Here is an 18,741-nt window from a genome sequence, read left to right on the forward strand (position 1 = left end):
CATAAGTTGACCTGAAGTGCACTACGGGCGAACTACAATGCTCAGAAGAGGAGGAGCACCATTGAGCTTTTGGAAAGAGAATTTGTTTGGAATGGTAGTCAGGGGCCATGTGCATTTACAAAGCAGGTGCATTTACAAAGCCCCCCGTGGTGCCAGAACATGTGACCCTATTTTGGAAACTACACCCCTCACAGAATTTAATAAGTGGTGCAGTGAGCATTTACACCCCACTGGCGTTTGACAAATCTTTGGAACAGTGGGCTGTGCAAATGGAAAATTACATTTTTCATTTTCACAGATCACTGTTCCAAAAATCTGTCAGACACCTGTGGGGCGTAAATGCTCACTGTACCCCTTATTACATTACATGAGGGGTGTAGTTTCCAAAATGGGGTCACATGTGGGGGGTCCATTGTTCTGGTACCATGGGGGCTTTGTAAACACAAGTGGCCTTCAATTCCGGACAAATTTTCTCTTCAAAATCCCAATGGCGCTACTTCTCTTCTGAGCATTGTAGTGCACCCATAGAGCACTTTACATCCACATATGGAGTATGTTCTTACTCAGAAGAAATGGGGTTACAAATTTTGGGGGGCTTTTTTTTATTTTCCCTTGTGAAAATGAAAAATTTAGGTTGACATCAGCATTTTTTTTATTTTCCCATCCAACATTAATGAAAATTTGTCAAACACCTGTGGGGTGTTCAGGCTCACTATACCCCTTGTTACGTTCTGTGAGGGGTGTCGTTTCCAAAATGGGGTCACATGTGGGTATTTATTTTTTTGGGTTTATGTCAGAACCGCTGTAAAATCAGCCACCCCTGTGCAAATCACCAATTTAGGCCTCAAATGTACATGGTGCGCTCTCACTCCTTGAGAACATTTTACGCCCACATATGGGGTATTTCCGTACTCAGGAGAAATTGCGTTACAAATTTTGGGGGTCTTTTTTTCTTTTTACCTCTCGTGAAAATAAAAAGTAAAGGACAACACCAGCATGTTGGTGTAAAAAATTTTTTTTTTTACACTAACAGGCTGGTGTAGACCCCAACTTTTCTTTTTCATAAGGGGTAAAAGGAAAAAAAAGCCCCCAAAATTAGTAGTGCAATTTCTCCCGAGTACGGAGAAACCCCATATGTGGCCCTAAACTGTTTCCTTGAAATACGACAGGACTCTGAAGTGAGAGAGCGCCATGCGCATTTGAGGACTAAATTAGGGATTGCACAGGGGTGGACATAGGGGTATTCTATGCCAGTGATTCCAAAACAGGGTGCCTCCAGCTGTTGCTAAACTCCCAGCATGCCTGGACAGTCAGTGGCTGTCCGGAAATGCTGTGAGTTGTTGTTTTGAAACAGCTGGAGGCTCCGTTTTGGAAACACTACTGTACAATATATTTTTTATTTTTATTGGGGGGACAGTGTAAGGGGGTGTAAATGTAGTGTTTTACCCTTTATTATGTGTTAGTGTAGTGTAGCGGTTTTAGGGTACATTCGCACTGGCGGAGGTTTACAGTGATTTTACCGCTAGGAGTTTGCGCTGCAGCGAAAAATTTGCCGCAGCTCGTACTTGAAGTAGTAAACTTACTGTAAACCCGCCAGTGTGAATGTACAATGTACAATTGGGGGCCAAACCTCCAGCTGTTTCAAAACTACAACTCCCAGCATGTACTGACAGACCGTGCATGCTGGGAGTAGTACTTTTGCAACAGCTGGAGGCACACTGGTTGGAAAACCTTCAGTTAGGTTCTGTTACCCAACTCAGTATTTTCCAACCAGTGTGCCTCCAGCTGTTGCAAAACTTCAACTCCCAGCATGTACTGAACGCTGAAAGGCATGCTGGGAGATGTAGTTATGCAACAGCTGGAGGTACACAACTACAACTCCCAGCATGCAGAGACAGCGGTTTGCTGTTTAGGCATGCTGGGAGTTGCAGTTTTGCAACATCTGGAGAGCTATAGTTTAGAGACCACTGCACAGTGGTCTCCAAACTGTGGACCTCCAGATGTTGCAAAACTACAACTCCCAGCATGCCCAGACAGCAAACTGCTGTGTGGGCATGCTATCAGTTGTAGTTTTGCAAGATCTGGGGGTGCACAGTATAGAGATCACTGTGCAGTGGTCTCAAACTGTAGACCTCCAGCTGTGGAAAACTGCAACTCCCAGCATGCCTAAACAGCTCTCTGGGCATGCTGGGAGTTGTAGTTTTGCAACATCTGGAGGGTTACAGTTTAGAGACCACTATAGTAGTCTCAGACTGTAGCCCTCCAGATGTTGCTAAGTAACTCACCGGCTTCCGTCGGATCCAGGGAGCTGCGTCGCCGTCCTCTTCCGCCGATCGTCGTCCGCTGCCGCCGCTGATCGTCGCCCGCTGCCGTCGCCGATGGGTAAGTGGGTAGGCAGAACGGGGAAACCGAAAGTAAACCCCTCCGCCCCCGATCTGCTATTGGTGGTCGCGTCTAGACCACCAATAGCAGAGATAGGAGGGGTGGCACCTCTGCCACCTCACTCCTATTGCTTCAAGGGGATCGTGGGTGTCTAGGACATCCGCGATCCCCTTTATTTTCCGGGTCACCGGGTCACTATAGACCTCTATGACCCGGAATAGCCGCAAATCGCAAGTGTGAATCGCAAGTGTGATCGCCGACATGGGGGGTCTGATGACCCCCCTGGGCATTTGCGCGGGGTGCCTGCTGATAGATATCAGCAGTCACCCTGGCCCGGTCCCTGGCACGCGGCGGGGACCGAAATTCCCACGGGCGTAAAGGTATGCCCTTGGTCCTTAAGTACCAGGGAGCAAAGGCGTACCTGTACGCCCTTAGTCCTTAAGGGGTTAAAGGGGTACTCTGGAGCTTAGACATCTTATCCCCTATCCAAAGGATAGGGGATAAGATGCCTGATCCCGGGGGTCCTCCCGCTGGGGACCGCTGTGATCTTGCACGCAGCACCCCAGTTAAAATCAGTCCCCGAAGCATGTGCGCTCCGGAGCTGTCACGCCCCCTCCCATAGGCTTGCATTGAGGAGCAGAGCATGACGTCAAACGGGGGCGGAGGCGTGACATCACACGCCGCCAGCCCCGTGGGGTGCTGCATGCAAGATCACGGGGGTCCCTAGCGGCGGGACCCCCACGATCAGGCATCTTATCCCCTATCCTTTGGATAGGGGATAAGATGTCTAAGCGCCGGAGTACCCCTTTAAGGGGTTAAAAGAGTGGGAGCTGGTGTAGATTTCTGCACACAAAATACAGGATAGACCCGGCACTGCCTGATTTATTAAGAGCCCATTTAATGAATCAGCCTACTGCTAGGGCTGCCAAGACTTTTATAAGCCTAGCATGTGAAATGCCAGTCTTAGTAAATCACCCCCTACTGTAAAATGAATGGATGAGTGATAATGGTTGTTTTTCAGTTCTGACTACGGTAGGTCTCCTACCTCCTCTGAAGAATTAGTCCAGCTTCACTCTACAGAATTCTCGGGCAGCACTAGGACTTAGATGGCAATGCATTTCTGAGTGCATCCACCGAAAGATCCACTCAGAAATGCATTACCGCCTATGGGGTCAGCAATGCAGTCTGCGCCCTCCTAGCGCCACCTGCACGATCTTTGTCGGAAATTTAGTAAATTCTGCAGTGTGAACCCGGTCTAATGTACCGCCTCAGCTTACAAAGACATTTTGAACAATTTATGCCTCAACAGTTTGGGTTTGGCCCTTTTCTGTTCCAGCATGAATGTATTGTAGCACACATATTTCAGTGCAATTACATCCCATTATATAGGTGTACTCCCACCTTTACTATACTGAAAAGATAGGTAATCTTAAAAAATAACATATTTGCTGCTGGTATTTTACTCTCACATTTTTTAAGTACCTTAAAAGGGATTGCGAAGCCTCCTCCTCTGATAAAGTTTCAGACTCCTAGTGAATATATTTAAATAAATAGAAAGATGAAAAAAACATTATCTACCATATTTAAAGGTGTTTTTCCATCTAGTATAATATGAAATAACTATCCGATTGCAGCGAGTCCGGCCGTTGTGCCCCATGCTATCTTGAGAAGTGAGACCTAAGTCTCTCATTAGAATAAAGCGGTGGGACGTGCATGCCCATTGCCGCTACATTCATTCTCTTGGGAACCACAGACCTCAAGCTCACGCAGGGCACGAATAATCATACCCCCGTGATCAGATAGATATTAATTATCCTGTGAACAGGGCATAATATTACAAGAATGGAAAACCCCTTTAATCAGCAGTGAAAGTTTAGACATAGTAACATTACATACATTTTACATCTTGTTATTCTATAAATAATACCTGTCTTGTTGCAGTTTTCACACTTTCTATGAGTGCAGCAGGGTCTAATTTAGGAATAACATGTATTTCCGGAGACTGCTCACCTAGAAATAGGCATGTAAAAAGTAAATATACATGCTTTAACTTCTTGCTGAAGACTTTAAGAAGGCAGTGAGAATGGACACATTGGCCCTCATTTACTAAGAGTGGAGTGTAGGTTTCTTTGTGGGTTTTAATTCCCTACAATTTTTTTTCCACGGTATTTACTAAGGTTTCCCTACATTTTCCACTTTCCCTACACTTTGCTTTTTTTTACACATGTTATGATCTGTCTGGCTTTCCTCAGCTCAAATCCACCACATTTTATGTGGAAACCTTAGTAAATATGAATTTCTGGCGCAATGCAACAGAATCTGGCGCACAACCAGACAAAACATGTCGGGTTTGCAATAGTAAATGAGGACCATTATATATAAAAAGCAGTTGTGTTTAATGGTTAAAACAATAAGACATATTGGGGCAGATTGTTTGAAGTGTTTTGAAGTGTTAGCCAGTGTATAGACATATGTTTTGACATTTTCATGGTGTCATAAAGGTTCAGCAGCAATCCAAGGAGTATCCCAATCTCCAATATTTATGGCATACCACAAGTTGTGTTATAACTTCTGGTAGATGTGGGAGCCACCTCTAGGACCTGAGATATAGGAGTTTTACTATTGGTATGACTATCTGCACTATTCACAGAATTGTCAGATGGGTAGGAACTTTATTAAAAAAATGTTAGGGTTTCTTCCTTGTGGATATACTTTGTAGTACTTTTTTTTTTTTTTTTACTAAATAGGTTGTGAATGCAAGGCCTGGGGAGGGGGGGGGGTTGATTATTGTGGTAGTGATGATTATAGTGGGATACCCAGGCTGCAGACGCGAAAGAAACCACAGACATCCAAAAGTCCGGCAGTATGGAAGACCAGTTCAGCACCCAACGGTGTGCGCAACCATGCCCCTAGCAGACCAACGTTGCACCCTTAGAAGGGGAACAGAGATTGCTGCTGTTGCTGTGAAAGTGCATGAAACCTGCCGGAAACACCCACACGCCATCTCTTAATGGTGCCACACACCAGGACTGCGGTCACAGACGCAAGAGATGAAGGATGTATGTGGGGCAGGAAACATTCAGACGCAGTGTGACAGACAGGTATAAAAGATCCAATGAACCCACCGAGACACACTGTTGGAACTTCACGAGGAAAATGAGTCACCGGACTGCAGCCGCGGGAACGACAAGAATGGGGAAGGTGACCTGGCGGATGAGAAAACCATGCAGACACAGTCTGGCTATCTGGCATAGGGACCATGGACCAAAAGTTACTAACCCCATGAAGCTAATATATCAATTTATTCAAGAAGAAAAAAAAACTATTACAGCAAAAAACTATAGATATCAATTTACAAATACATAGTTTTCCAATGATGAACACCTGTATATCCCAACGCGTTTCTTTGTGTATCTTACAATATACAACGGTTCATCGGGAGATCATACATACAGTATACAATGTACTTATAGGATCAGGGATATTCCAAGAGAAAAAGAAGCAGAGTGTGGAGCAGAGTGTGAACAAATAACATAAGCCAACAAAGATACAAATAATATGGACAAATACAGCAAGATCAATATATTGCGTCAGACACTTAACATGCCACATGTAAAAGGCCGGCATAAATAGCCTGAAGCGTCTTGTTTGCTGTAAATCCTCCAAATGGCAGCCAATTGACATATTCTAAATGAGCTAAAAATGGGCCACCATACAAATCAGATAGGTACTATTTTCCTCCATAAGGAAAATGGATTACCTCCATAAGGCATATGGGTTCCAGTTTGTAATATTCCCAAGGGGACAAAAAGTGTCCTATTTAAGCCTGATATGTCAATATATATAGTGTGCCTATTACTATTAGTATCCAAATAAGGCCGGTATTTAAATCACACTAGCACAGAGGTATAAGTCTAATCACTCCACATGCCATATCACTATGGCTCCATTAAAACACTGTTCCCCAATCCAGTGAAGATACAGATACAGGACTCTGCAGCTGCCGATCCAAGCTGCAGGTACAATAGGAACCGTGGCCACACCAGGTCCCGCATTCAGAAACACACACAGAAAGTGGGTTATCAGTCTTCAGCCTAGAGAGCGGCAGGCATGTAGAGAGGGACCTGGTAAAGGAAGGAACCCTGTGAACCTATGTGGTGCATTGAATAGGGCCCATAGAGCAACATGGGGAGACTCACTCGAAACTACACCTTGGCAGTGGTTTACCGTAACTTCCTCCACGGTGTAGGAAGTGTACGGTAGTTGACCCAACACAGTTGTAAACCATGCAGACAACCGTCCGGCTGACTGGAGTAGGATTCCTGAACACTCATGGTCACACCTTCAAACCCTCCCACGGAGAGTGAGGTACAGAAGTGTGGCTGAACTAACAGGCAACCTGGCGTGCAGGAGACCCAGCAGACGAAAGTCTGGTTGACTGGCATCAGTCCAGAGGACCTTCCGGGAACCTCATTCAGATTCCTTAAAACAGCAGTGAGGTACGGGAAACCTGACCAGAGTTGGGAGAACAATGGCGGCAGCGACCATGCACACAACAGTCTGGCTGAACAAGTACGCCTCCAGGTGCTGGCTAAAAGGGGACAGCCAGATAGGCGATCACTGTGCCCCACTTTCGCCTGTGGGAGGGAGGGGAGGGCCTAGGAGCCATGGATAGTATACCCACCACCCTTGGAGATTGGGGGAGGCCGAGGAGACGTGGATTGTATCCCCCTTTACCCCATATAAGGTCCATAGGAAACGCTGGGTCACTTCTTCGTACACCTCACACAGGAGTGGGGTACCAGAACTCCAGCCGCAGATACATCCGCCGTGTGATGAGTGAAAGGCGGCGAAGGAAACCACGCAGATTACTGTCTGGCTTACTGGTATGGGTCCATAGTATAAAACGGTCCACTCTTTCGGATACCTCGCATAGAAGTGGGGTACCGGAACTCCTACCGCGGATACATCAGCTGTGAGATGAGTGACAGGCGGTGGAGGAAACCACGCAGACCACTGTCTGGCTTACTAGTATGGGTCCATAGTGGAGAACGGGTCATTCCGGTGGACACCTTGCACTAGCAGTGGAGTACCGGAGTGCCAGCCATGGATGCGGCAGCTGAGAGATGAGTGACAGGTGAGACTACAGTCTGGCTTAATGATGTTAGGTGTGATCCATGCCCAGGCAGGGACACTTCCACGAAGATCTCACACTAGACATGAGGATCTGGAGCACTAGCCGCAGATGCGGCAGTCTGTGGAAGAAGGATGCGGCAGTCTGTGGAAGAAGGAATCCCCTTGATGGATGACCAGCGAACCTGACAGAGTGCCCTTAGCGTCCGCCAGGATGCAAAAGCCCTACAAAGGCACCCGACCAGTGTCTTGTCTCAGTAGTCAGCCGTAGGCACGACGGCATGGTATGGCACGCAGTGGTAGGGGAGAACAGTCAGTGAATATATCCCCGATAAGTTCTAAGGGATCAGAAATCCCTGGCAATAACCCGCCATGTCGGTGTGCATACGCTCCCTGACAGAGTGAGAACCCATGCAAAAAATAGATACGCCGGAGGCTTACTTCAACAGACAATGTAATTAGGCCATAGCAGGTCACCGTACAGGGTGAATGAAGGAAATAAGGCGACCCCCAATATCATCCCTAGAAAAGGGACCCTGCAGATGTTAAACTGATAAAAACAGATGTGACAGACCAGGGCTGTAATAGCGAATGGTCGCCACAAGGGGTAGCTCACAAGAAGCAATGAAAAATCAAGGGTGCAGTACAATTTAAGGCCACAAGAGGACGCCAAACACCACCAAATGGTCTGAGAGACCATTTACTTTTGTTTTATTTATTTTTTTAAACTGAGAGGAAGCACAGCCATCCGAGAAAGGAGGGTGCGCTGGAGGAACACTGCCCCAGGAGATAGCCACATACTGTAAGGAGCACAGAGGGCCAGGGAACTTGTAGCAGGACACGGCTGCCCCCTCAGTCTTCCGGCCGCATGAACGGGTGCTGGCCGCACGATTGGCTGCTGTTACAGGTATATGGCTGGGGAACAGGCAGAATGACGTGGCCAATTCCTCCCCCGCCAGTAAAGCGCCCGGCCGTATGGGACCGGAGACCCGCTGTCCCAAGAAAACTAACGAGGGGTGCAGCTGCAGAGGGTCTTCAGCAGCAGATAAGAGAACACAGCCAAGACACTGCGCCTGGCCGCAAATAAGGGTATTAAGCTGTTTTTTTGCTCCCCCACTGGGGAAGCGATCGGCCGTGTGGGCGCGGAGACCTGCTGCCCCAAAGAATGTAACTGGGGTAGCAGCAATGAGTTGCTGGCCGAATGAGAAGGATATGCGGCCAGGCTAGTGTGCCTGGCCGCAATACATGTGGACATGTGGGACCTGAAGAGGGGGGGAGGGCAGGCCCCCTGGACTGTCCCTTCCAGAATGGCAATGGAGGCCATGAGGGGACCGGCCCAGCACAGCCACGTGAAATGGTGGCTGAGGACCAGGGCATGTCAGAGAAAGGGGACCCCCGGATGAGCAAGCAGGAGAGGGGGAAGGGGGGTTGTAGTAAACTCACCCATGGCTCCATCTTCTCATACTCACCCTGAAGTATTTAGCCATCTAAAGGCTGCGCTGCATCACGCCAAGCTACCATAGCGATGTAGGTAGCGGCAAGTAGGGGACCCGGACCCAAGGTACTACCTGCAGGCGCTGGCCGTTGGCGATAAGGGGTGGACGGCCCATACTCTTGTGTTCCGTGCCCCGTTGTCGCATGTAGGAAATCTTGTAGCACCATGCTCCTGTTGCCCAACCTTGAAAAACAACAAAAAAGGAAAAAGAACCTAACTAGACATACTTAAAGGAGTAGTCCAGTGGTGAACAACTTATCCCCTATCCTAAGGATAGGGGATAAGCTGCAGATCGCGGGGGTCCGACCGCTGGGGCCCCCCGCGATCTCCTGTACGGGGCCCAAACAGCACGCGGGAAGGGGGCGTGTTGACCTCCGCACGAAGCGGCAGCCGACACGCCCCCTCAATACAGCTCTATGGCAGAGCCGGAGCGCTGCCTTCGGCAATCTCCGGCTCTGCCATAGCGATGTATTGAGGGGGCGTGTCGGCCGCCGCTTCGTGCGGTGGTCAACAACCGTTATCTGTCCGGAGAGCCTGGCCCCGTACAGAGAGATCGCAGGGGGCCCCAGCGGTCGGATCCCCCGCGATCTCAAACTTATCCCCTATCCTTAGGATAGGGGAAAAATTTTTCACCACTGGACTACCCCTTTAACTAGAAAATCATAAAATAATAGAACAGGTCTGGGGAGCTCCCAGACCTGTGTCTTGCCTCCTACTGACACTAGCTAAAACTGATTACCTCACTTCCAGTGGGCAGTATATCCTGCCAGGGAGGAGCTGACTTTTTTTTCCTAGTGTAAGCGCCTCTTAGTGGCAAGAGCATATACCCAACAGTATTGGTGTCCCCCAATGAAGAGCAACCGAGAAAAAAATATAAAAAATAAATAAAAAAAACAACAAACATATTTGGTATTAAAATATAACATTAATAAAATTGCTGATTTTTCAGGACTCTCTGTGTGATTGATATTATAGAATGTGTTGGCAGATAAGTACCATTTGGCCCATCTAGTCTGCCCAATAATCTGAATCCTATCAATAGTCCCTGGCCCTATCTTATATGAAGGATAGCCTTATGCTTATGCCATGCATGTTTAAACTCCTTCACTGTATTTGCAGCGACTACTTTTGAAGGAAGGCTATTCCATGCATCCTCTACTCTATCAGTAAAGTAATACTTCCTGATATCACTTTTAACCCCTTAAGGGCCCAGCCAATTTTCACTGTAGGACCCGGCCATTTTGTGAACATCTGACCACTTTCATTTTAAGCATTAACAACTCTGGGTTGCTTTTACCTTTCATTCTGATTCCGAGATAGTTTTTTCGTGACATATTCTACTTTATGTTAGTGGTAAAATTTTGTCGATACTTGCATCGTTTCTTGGTGAAAAATTCCAAAGTTTGATGAAAAAATTGAAAATGTTGCATTTTTTTTTACTTTGAAGCTCTCTGCTTATAAGGAAATTGAATATTCCAAATAAATTATATATTGATTCACATATACAATATGTCTACTTTATATTTGCATCATAAAGTTGACATGTTTACTTTTGGAAGACATCAGAGGGCTTCAGAGTATAGCAGCAATTTTCAAATTTTTCACCAAATTTTTCAGGGACCAGTTCTGTTTTGAAGTGGATTTGAAGGGCCTTCTTATTAGAAATACCCCACAAACTACCCCATTATAAAAACTGCACCTCTCAAAGTATTCAAAATGACATTCAAAAGGAATAGCAGCAAATTGAAGCAGAAAATTCAAAATCTTCATTTTTTACACTGGCATGTTCTTGTAGACCCAGTTTTTTTTTATTTTTACAAGGGGTAAAAGGAGAGAAATTTTCCTAAAATGTGTAACCCAATTTCTCTCAAGTAAGAAAATACCTCATATGTGTATGTCAAGTGTTCGGCGGGTGCACTAGAGGGCTCAGAAGGGAAGGAGCGACAGTGGGATTTTGGAGAGTTAGTTTTTCTGAAATGGTTTTTGTGGGGCATGTCACATTTAGGAAGCCCCTATGGTGCCAGAACAGCAAAAAAAAAACTCACACGGCATACTATTTGGGAAACTACACCCCTCAAGGCACGTGACAAGGGGTCCAGTGAGCCTTAACACCCCACAGGTGTTTCACGACTCTTCGTTAAAGTTGGATGTGTAAATTATTTTATTTTTTTTCACTAAAATGTTTTCCCCCAAATTTTAAATTTTTACAAGGAATAATAGGACAAAATGCCCCCCAAAACCCCATCTCTTCTGAGTATGGAAATACCCCATGTGTGGACGTCAAGTGCTCTGCTGGCACACTACAATGCTCAGAAGAGAAGGAGTCACATTTGGCTTTTGAAAAGCAAATTTTGCTGAAATGGTTTTTGGAGGGCATGTCGCATTTAGGAAGCCCCTATGCTGCCAGAACAGCAAAAAAACAAACACACCTCAAGGTGTTTGATGACTTTTTGTTAAAGTTGGATGTGTAAATGAAAAAAAAATGTCACTAAAATGCTGGTTTTCCCACAAATTTTACATTTTTACAATGGGTAATAGGAGAAAAAGACTCCCAAAATTTGTAACCACATTTCTTCTGAGTATGGAAATACCCAATGTGTGGATGTCAAGTGCTCTGCTGGTACACTACAATGCTCAGAAGAGGAGGAGCGCCATTGAGCTTTTGGAGACAGAATTTGGTTGGAATAGAAGTCGGGGGCCATGTGTCTTTACATAGCCCCCCGTGGTGCCTGAACAGTGGAAACCCCCACATGTGACCCCATTTTGGAAACTACACCCCTCACAGAATTTAATAAGGGGTGCAGTGAGTATTTACACCCCACTGGCGTTTGACAGATCTTTGGAACAATGGGCTGTGCAAATGAAAAATTACATTTTTCATTTTCACTGACCAATGTTGCAAAAATCAGACACCTGTGGGGCGTAAATGCTCACTGTACCCCTTATTACATTACATGAGGGGTGTAGTTTTCAAAATGGGGTCACATGTGGGGGGGGGTCCATTGTTCTGGCTCTATAGGGGCTTTTTAACACTTTATTTATTGTTGTCCTTAGTGGGATTTGAACCCAAGTCCCCAGCACTGCAAGGCAGCAGTGCTAACCACTGAGCCACCATGCTGCCCTTAAGGGCAGCATGGTGGCTCAGTGGTTAGCACTGCTGCCTTGCAGTGCTGGGGACTTGGGTTCAAATCCCACTAAGGATATCTATGGGGGCTTTGTAAACACATGTGGCCTTCAATTCCGGACAAATTTTCTCTTCAAAATCCCAATGGTGCTCCTTCTCTTCTGAGCATTGTAGTGCGCCAGCAGAGCCCTTTACATCCACATATGGGGTATGTTCTTACTCAGAAGAAATTGGGTTACAAATTTTGGGGGACTTTTTTCCTATTTTTCCTTGTGAAATGAAAAATGTAGGGTAACACCAGCATTGTAGTGAATGAGGGTCCCATATTTTTTTTTCATTTTTCCATTCAACTTTGAAGAATTTTCATTAAACACCTGTGGGGTGTTTAGGCGCACTATACCCCTTGTTACGTTCCGTGAGGGGTGTAGTTTCCAAAATTGGGTCACATGTGGGTATTTCTTTTTTTTGCGTTTATGGCAGAACTGCTGTAAAATCAGCCCCCCCTGTGCAAATCACCAATTTAGGCTTCAAATGTACATAGTGCGCTCTCACTCCTGAGCCTTGTTGTGCGCCCGCAGAGCATTTTATGCCCACATCTGGGGTATTTCCGTACTCAGGAGAAATTGCGTTACAAATTTTGGGGGTCTTTTTTCCATTTAACACTTGTGAAAATAAAAAGGATGGGGCAACACGCATGTCAGTGTAAATTTTTAAAATTTTTTACACTAACAGGCTGGTGTAGCCCCCAACTATTCCTTTTCATAAGGGGTAAAAGGAGAAAAAGCCCCCCAAAATTTGTAGTGCAATGTCTCCCGAGTACTGAAATACCCCAATATGTGGCCCTAAACTGTTTCCTTGAAATACGACAGGGCTCCGGAGTGAGAGAGCGCCATGCGCATTTGAGGACTAAATTAGGGATTGCATAGGGGTGGATATAGGGGTATTCTACCCAGTGATTCTCAAACAGGGTGCCTACAGCTATTGCTAAACTCCCAGCATGCCAGGACAGTCAGTGGCTGTCCGGAAATGCTGGGAGTTGTTGTTTTGCAACAGCTGGAGGCTCCATTTTGGAAACACTGCCGTACAATAAGTTTTTCATTTTTATTGGGGGGGACAGTGTAAGGGGGTGTATATGTAGTGTTTTACCCTTTATTATGTGTTAGTGTAGTGTAGTGTTTTTAGGGTACGTTCGCACTGACGGAGGTTTACAGTGAGCTTCCCGCTAGAAATTTGCCGCAGCTCATATTTGAAGCAGGAAACTTACTGTAAACCTGACCGTGTGAATGTACCCTGTACGTTCACATGGGGGGGGGGGGGGCAAACCTCCAGCTGTTTCAAAACTATAAACTCCCAGCATGTACCGACAGACCGTGCATGCTGGGAGTTGTAGTTTTGCAACAGCTGGAGGCACACTGGTTGGAAAACATTCAGTTAGGTTCTGTTACCTAACTCAGTATTTTCCAACCAGTGTGCCTATAGCTGTTGCAAAACTACAACTCCCAGCATGTACTGATGCTGGGAGATGTAGTTATGCAACAGCTGGAGGTACACAACTACAACTCCCAGCATGTCGAGACAGCTGTTTGGGCATGCTGGGATTTGCAGTTTTGCAACATCTGGAGGGCTATAGTTAGAGACCACTGCACAATGATCTCAAAACTGTGGACTTTCAGATGTTGCAAAACTACAAATCCCAGCATGCACAGACAGCAAACTGCTGTGTGGGCATGCTAGGAGTTGTAGTATTCCAAGATCTAGAGGGCAGTATAGAGATCACTGTGCAGTGGTATCTAAACTGTAGACCTCCAGCTGTTGCAAAACTGCAAATCCCAGCATGCCCAAACAGCTGTCTGGGCATGCTGGGAGTTGTAGTTTTGCAACATCTAGAGGGCTACAATGTAGAGACCACTGTATAGTGGTCTCAGACTGTAGCCCTCTAGATGTTGCTAGGCAACTTACCGGCTTCCGTCGAATCCAGGGAGCCGTCCTCTTCTGCCGCACGACATGCCGCCCGTGCCGATCACTGCAGCTGATCGCGTCCCGCAGCCTCCACCGATGGGTAAATGGATCTTCGGCGCCAGGTCCCCTTCGGTTCCCCGTTCTGCCCCGCCTATTGTGGGTGGGCAGAATGGGGAAAACGAAAGTTAACCCCGCCACCCCCGATCTGCTATTGGTCGTCGCTTTTGCCGACCAATAGCAGGGATAGGAGGGGTGGCACTCCTACCATCTCACTCCTATCCCTTCAGGGGGATCGTAGGTTTCATGGACAACCGCGATCCCCCTTATATTCCGGGTCACCATAGACCCGTATGACCTGGAATCAGCGCAAATCGCAAGTGTGAATTCACTTCACGATCGCCGACATGGGGGGGGGGGGGGGTCTAATTACCCCCTGGGCATTTGCGCGGGGTGTCTGCTGATCGATATCGATTCCCACGGACGTACAGGTACACCCTGGGTCCTTAAAACCCAGGTACAGAAGGCGTATCCATACGCCCTGGGTCCTGTACGGGTTAAACCTTTGCCCCTCTAATTTAAAACTATGTCCTCTTGTGGTAGTTTTTCTTCTTTTAAATATGCTCTCCTCCTTTACCGTGTTGATTCTCTTTATGTATTTAGATGTCTTTATCATATCCCCTCTGTCTCTTCTTTCTTCCAAGCTATACATGTTAAGGTCCTTTAACCTGTTCAGGACCCATGTCATACCGATACGTCATGGGACACTGGTAGTTAAGGACCCATGACTTACAAGTAAGTCCGTGTAAATTCCGGTCCCCGCCGTGCCACCCCTCCTATCCATGCTATTGGTCGTATAGAAGCGACGACCAATAGCAGATCGGGGGCGGGGGGGTTAACTTTCGGAAACCAAGGAGGACCGGTGCCGAAGTTCATCGGTGGCAGCGGAGGCGACGATCGGCTGCGGTGATCGGCGGGCGGCGATGACGTGCGGCTGGATCCTGCGGAAGCCGGCGAGTTGCCTAGCAACATCTGGAGGGCTACAGTTTGAGACCACTATACAGTGGTCTCTAAACTGCAGCCCTCCAGATCTTACAAAACTACAACTCCTAGAATGCCCACATAGCTGTTTGCTGTCTGGGCATGCTGGGATTTGTAGTTTTGCAACATCTGGAGGGCCACAGTTTGGAGATCACTGTGCAGTGGTCTCTAAACTTTAGCTCTCCAGATGTTGCAAAACTGCAAATCCCAGCATGCCCAAACAGATGTCTCTGCATGCTGGGAGTTGTAGTTGCGTACCTCCTGCTGTTGCATAACTACATCTCCCAGCATTCCCTTCGACGATCAGTACATGCTAGGAGTTATAGTTTTGCAACAGCTGGAGGCACACTGGTTGGAAAATACTGAGTTAGGTAACAGAAGGTTTTCCAACCAGTGTGCCTCCAGCTGTTGCAAAACTACAACTCCCAGCATGCACAGTCTGTCAGTGCTTGCTGGGAGTTATAGTTTTAAAACAGCTGGAGGTTTGCCCCCCATGTGAATACATACATTCACACGGGCGAGAGTTTACAGTAAGTTTCCTGCATGAAGTTTGAGCTGCGGCAAATCTTTCGCCGAAGCACAAACTCCTAGCGGGAAACTCACTGTAAACTTCCCCCAGTGCGAATGTACCCTGAAAACACTACACTACACTAACACATAATAAAGGGTAAAACACTACATATACACTGTCCCCCCCCCCCCCCCCCCCCAATAAAATGAAAAACGTATTGTACGGCAGTGTTTCCAAAACGGAGCCTCCAGCTGTTGCAAAACAACAACTCCCAGCATTTCCGGACAGCCACTGACTGTCCAGGCATGCTGGGAGTTTAGCAACAGCTGGAGGCACCCTGTTTGGGAATCACTGGCGTAGAATACCCCTATGTCCACCCCTATGCAATCCCTAATTTAGTCATCAAATGCGCATGGCGCTCCCTCACTTCGGAACCCTGTCGTATTTCAAGGAAACAGTTTAGGGCCACATATGAGGTATTTCCGTACTCGGGAGAAATTGCACGACAAATTTTGGGGGGCTTTTTCTCCTTTTACCCCTTATGAAAAGCAAAAGTTGGGGGCTACACCAGCCTGTTAGTGTAAAAAATAAAAAAAAATTGCATTGCTGGTGTTGCCCCATAAATTTTATTTTCACAAGCGGTAAAAGGAAAATACCCCATATGTGGGTGTAAAATGATCTGCAGGCGCACAACAAGGCTCAGGAGTGAGAGCGCCATGTACATTTGAGGCTGATTTGCACAGGTGATTTTACAGCGGTTCTGACATAAACGCAAAAAAATAAATACCCACATGTGACCCCATTTTGAAAACTACACCCCTCATGGAATGTAACAAGGGGTATAGTAAGACTTAACACCCCACAGGTGTTTGACGAATTTTCATTAAAGTTGGATGGGAAAATGAAAACAAAAAATGCTGGTGTCACCCTACATTTTTCATTTTCACAAGGCAAAATAGGAAAAAAGACCCCCAAAATCTGTAACTACATTTTCTTCTGAGTAAGAACATACTCCATATGTGGATGTAAAGTGCTCTGCGGACAAACTACAATGCTCAGAAGAGAAGGAGCGACATTGGGCTTTTGAAGAGAAAATTTGTTCGGAATTGAAGGCCACGTGTGTTTACAAAGCCCCCATAGTGCCAGAACAATGGACCAACCCCCCACATGTGACCCCATTTTGAAAACTACTCCCCTCACGCAATGTAATAAGGGGTAGAGTGAGCTGACAGATGTTTGGAAGAGTGGTCCGTGAAAATGAAAAATTTAATTTTTCATTTGCACAGCCCACTGTTCCCAAGATCTGTCAAACGCCAGTGGGGTGTAAATACTCACTGCACCCCTTATTAAATTCTGTGAGGGATGTAGTTTCCAAAATGGGGTCACATGTGGGGGGGTCCACTGTTCTGGCACCACAGGGGGCTTTGAAAACGCACATGGCCCCTGACTTCCATTCCAAACAAATTCACTCTCCAAAAGCTCAATGGCGCTCCTAGTATGCCATGTGGGTTGTTTTTTTTGCTGTGCTGGCGCCATAGGGGCTTCCTAAATGCAACATACCCACAAAAAAAAATTTCAGCAAAATTTGCTTTCCAAAAGCCAAATGTGACTCCTTCTCTTCTGAGAATTGTAGTTCGCCCGCAGAGCATTTTACATCCTAACATGGGGTATTTCCATACACAGAAGAGATGGAGTTACACATTTTGGGGGGCAATTTCTCCCATTACCTTTTGTAAAAATGGTAAATTTGGGAAAAAACTGCACTTTAGTGAAAACATTTTTTTTTCATTTACACATCCAACTTTAACAAAAAGTGCCTTGACGGGTGTAGTTTCCAAAATGGTATGCCATGTGGGGGGTTTTCTGCTGTTCTGGCACCATAGGGGCTTCCTAAATGTGACATGCCCCTCAAAAACCATTTCATCAAAATTCACTCTCCAAAATCCAATTGTTGCTCCTTCCCTTCTGAGCCCTCTACTGCGCTCGAACACTTGACATACACATGAGGTATTTCCTTACTCGAGAGAAATTGGGTTACACATTTTGTGGGACTTTTTCTCCTATTACCCCTTGCAAAAATTCAAAAACTGGGTCTACAAGAACATGCAAGTGTAAAAACTGAAGATTTAGAATTTTCTCCTTCACTTTGCTGCTATTCCTGTGAAACACAAAGGGTTAACACACTTACTGAATGTCATTTTGAATACTTTGAGGGGGGCAGTTTTATAATGGGGTCATTTGTGGGGTGTTTATAATATGAAGGCCCTTCAAATCCACTTCAAAACTGAACTGGTGCCTGAAAAATTCAGATTTTTGAAAATTTTGTGAAAAATTTGAAAATTGCTGCTGAACTTTGAAGCCCTCTGATGTCTTCCAAAAAGTGAAAAACATGTCAACTTTATGATGCCAACATAAAGTAGACATATTGTATATGTGAATCAATATATAATTGATTTGGTGTGTCTATTTTCCTTACAAACAGAGAGCTTAAAAGTTAAAAAAATGCAAAATTTTCAATTTTTTCATAACATTTTGGAATTTTTCACCAAGAAATGATGCAACTATCGCTAAATATTTTCCACTAACATAAAGTAGAATATGTCACGAAAAAAAAATCTCGGAATCAGAATGAAAGTTAAAAGCATCCCAGAGTTATTAATGCTTAAAGTGACAGTGGTCAGATGTGCAAAAAATGGCCGGGTCCTACACTGAAAATTGGCTGGGTCCTTAAGGGGTTAACCTTTCCTGGTAAGTTTTATCCTGCAATCCATGTACGCCCCAGGTGCATTATCTTGCACTTGTCCACATTAAATTTCAGTTGCCAGAGTTCTGACCATTCTTCTAGTTTTCCTAAATTCTTTTCCATTTGGCATATCCCTTCAGGAACATCAACCCTTTTACATATCTTTGTGTCGTCAGCAAAAAGACACACCTTACCATCGAGACCTTTTGCGATATCACTAATGAAGATATTAAACAATGTTGGTCCCAGTACAGATCCCTGAGGTACCCCACTGGCAACAAGACCTTGCTCTGAATATACTCCATTGACTACAACCCTCTTTTGTCTGTCATTCAGCCACTGTCTAATCCACTCAA

At 45.9% G+C, this 18,741-nt stretch overlaps 1 protein-coding gene across 9 annotated transcripts in view; it reads right to left on the reverse strand.

Moving 5' to 3' along the window:
* Positions 1-18,741, reverse strand: part of ANKRD31 (ankyrin repeat domain 31) — a 556,774-nt gene that overhangs the window by 495,427 nt on the left and 42,606 nt on the right. For 5 of the 9 annotated variants that reach the window (XM_056540136.1, XM_056540152.1, XM_056540124.1 and 2 more), the window contains 2 exons: positions 4,310-4,392; positions 3,865-3,911 (listed from right to left, as the gene is read on the reverse strand). In XM_056540136.1, the coding sequence (XP_056396111.1) occupies positions 3,865-3,911; positions 4,310-4,392 (130 nt within the window). Of the gene's footprint in view, positions 1-3,864; positions 3,912-4,309; positions 4,393-5,507; positions 5,589-18,741 lie in introns of all 9 variants that reach the window. The other 4 variants (XM_056540145.1, XM_056540132.1, XM_056540108.1 and 1 more) reach the window with 1 other exon arrangement.

The sequence above is a fragment of the Hyla sarda genome, chromosome 1 (genome assembly GCF_029499605.1).
Source record: "Hyla sarda isolate aHylSar1 chromosome 1, aHylSar1.hap1, whole genome shotgun sequence".
NCBI lineage: Eukaryota > Metazoa > Chordata > Amphibia > Anura > Hylidae > Hyla > Hyla sarda.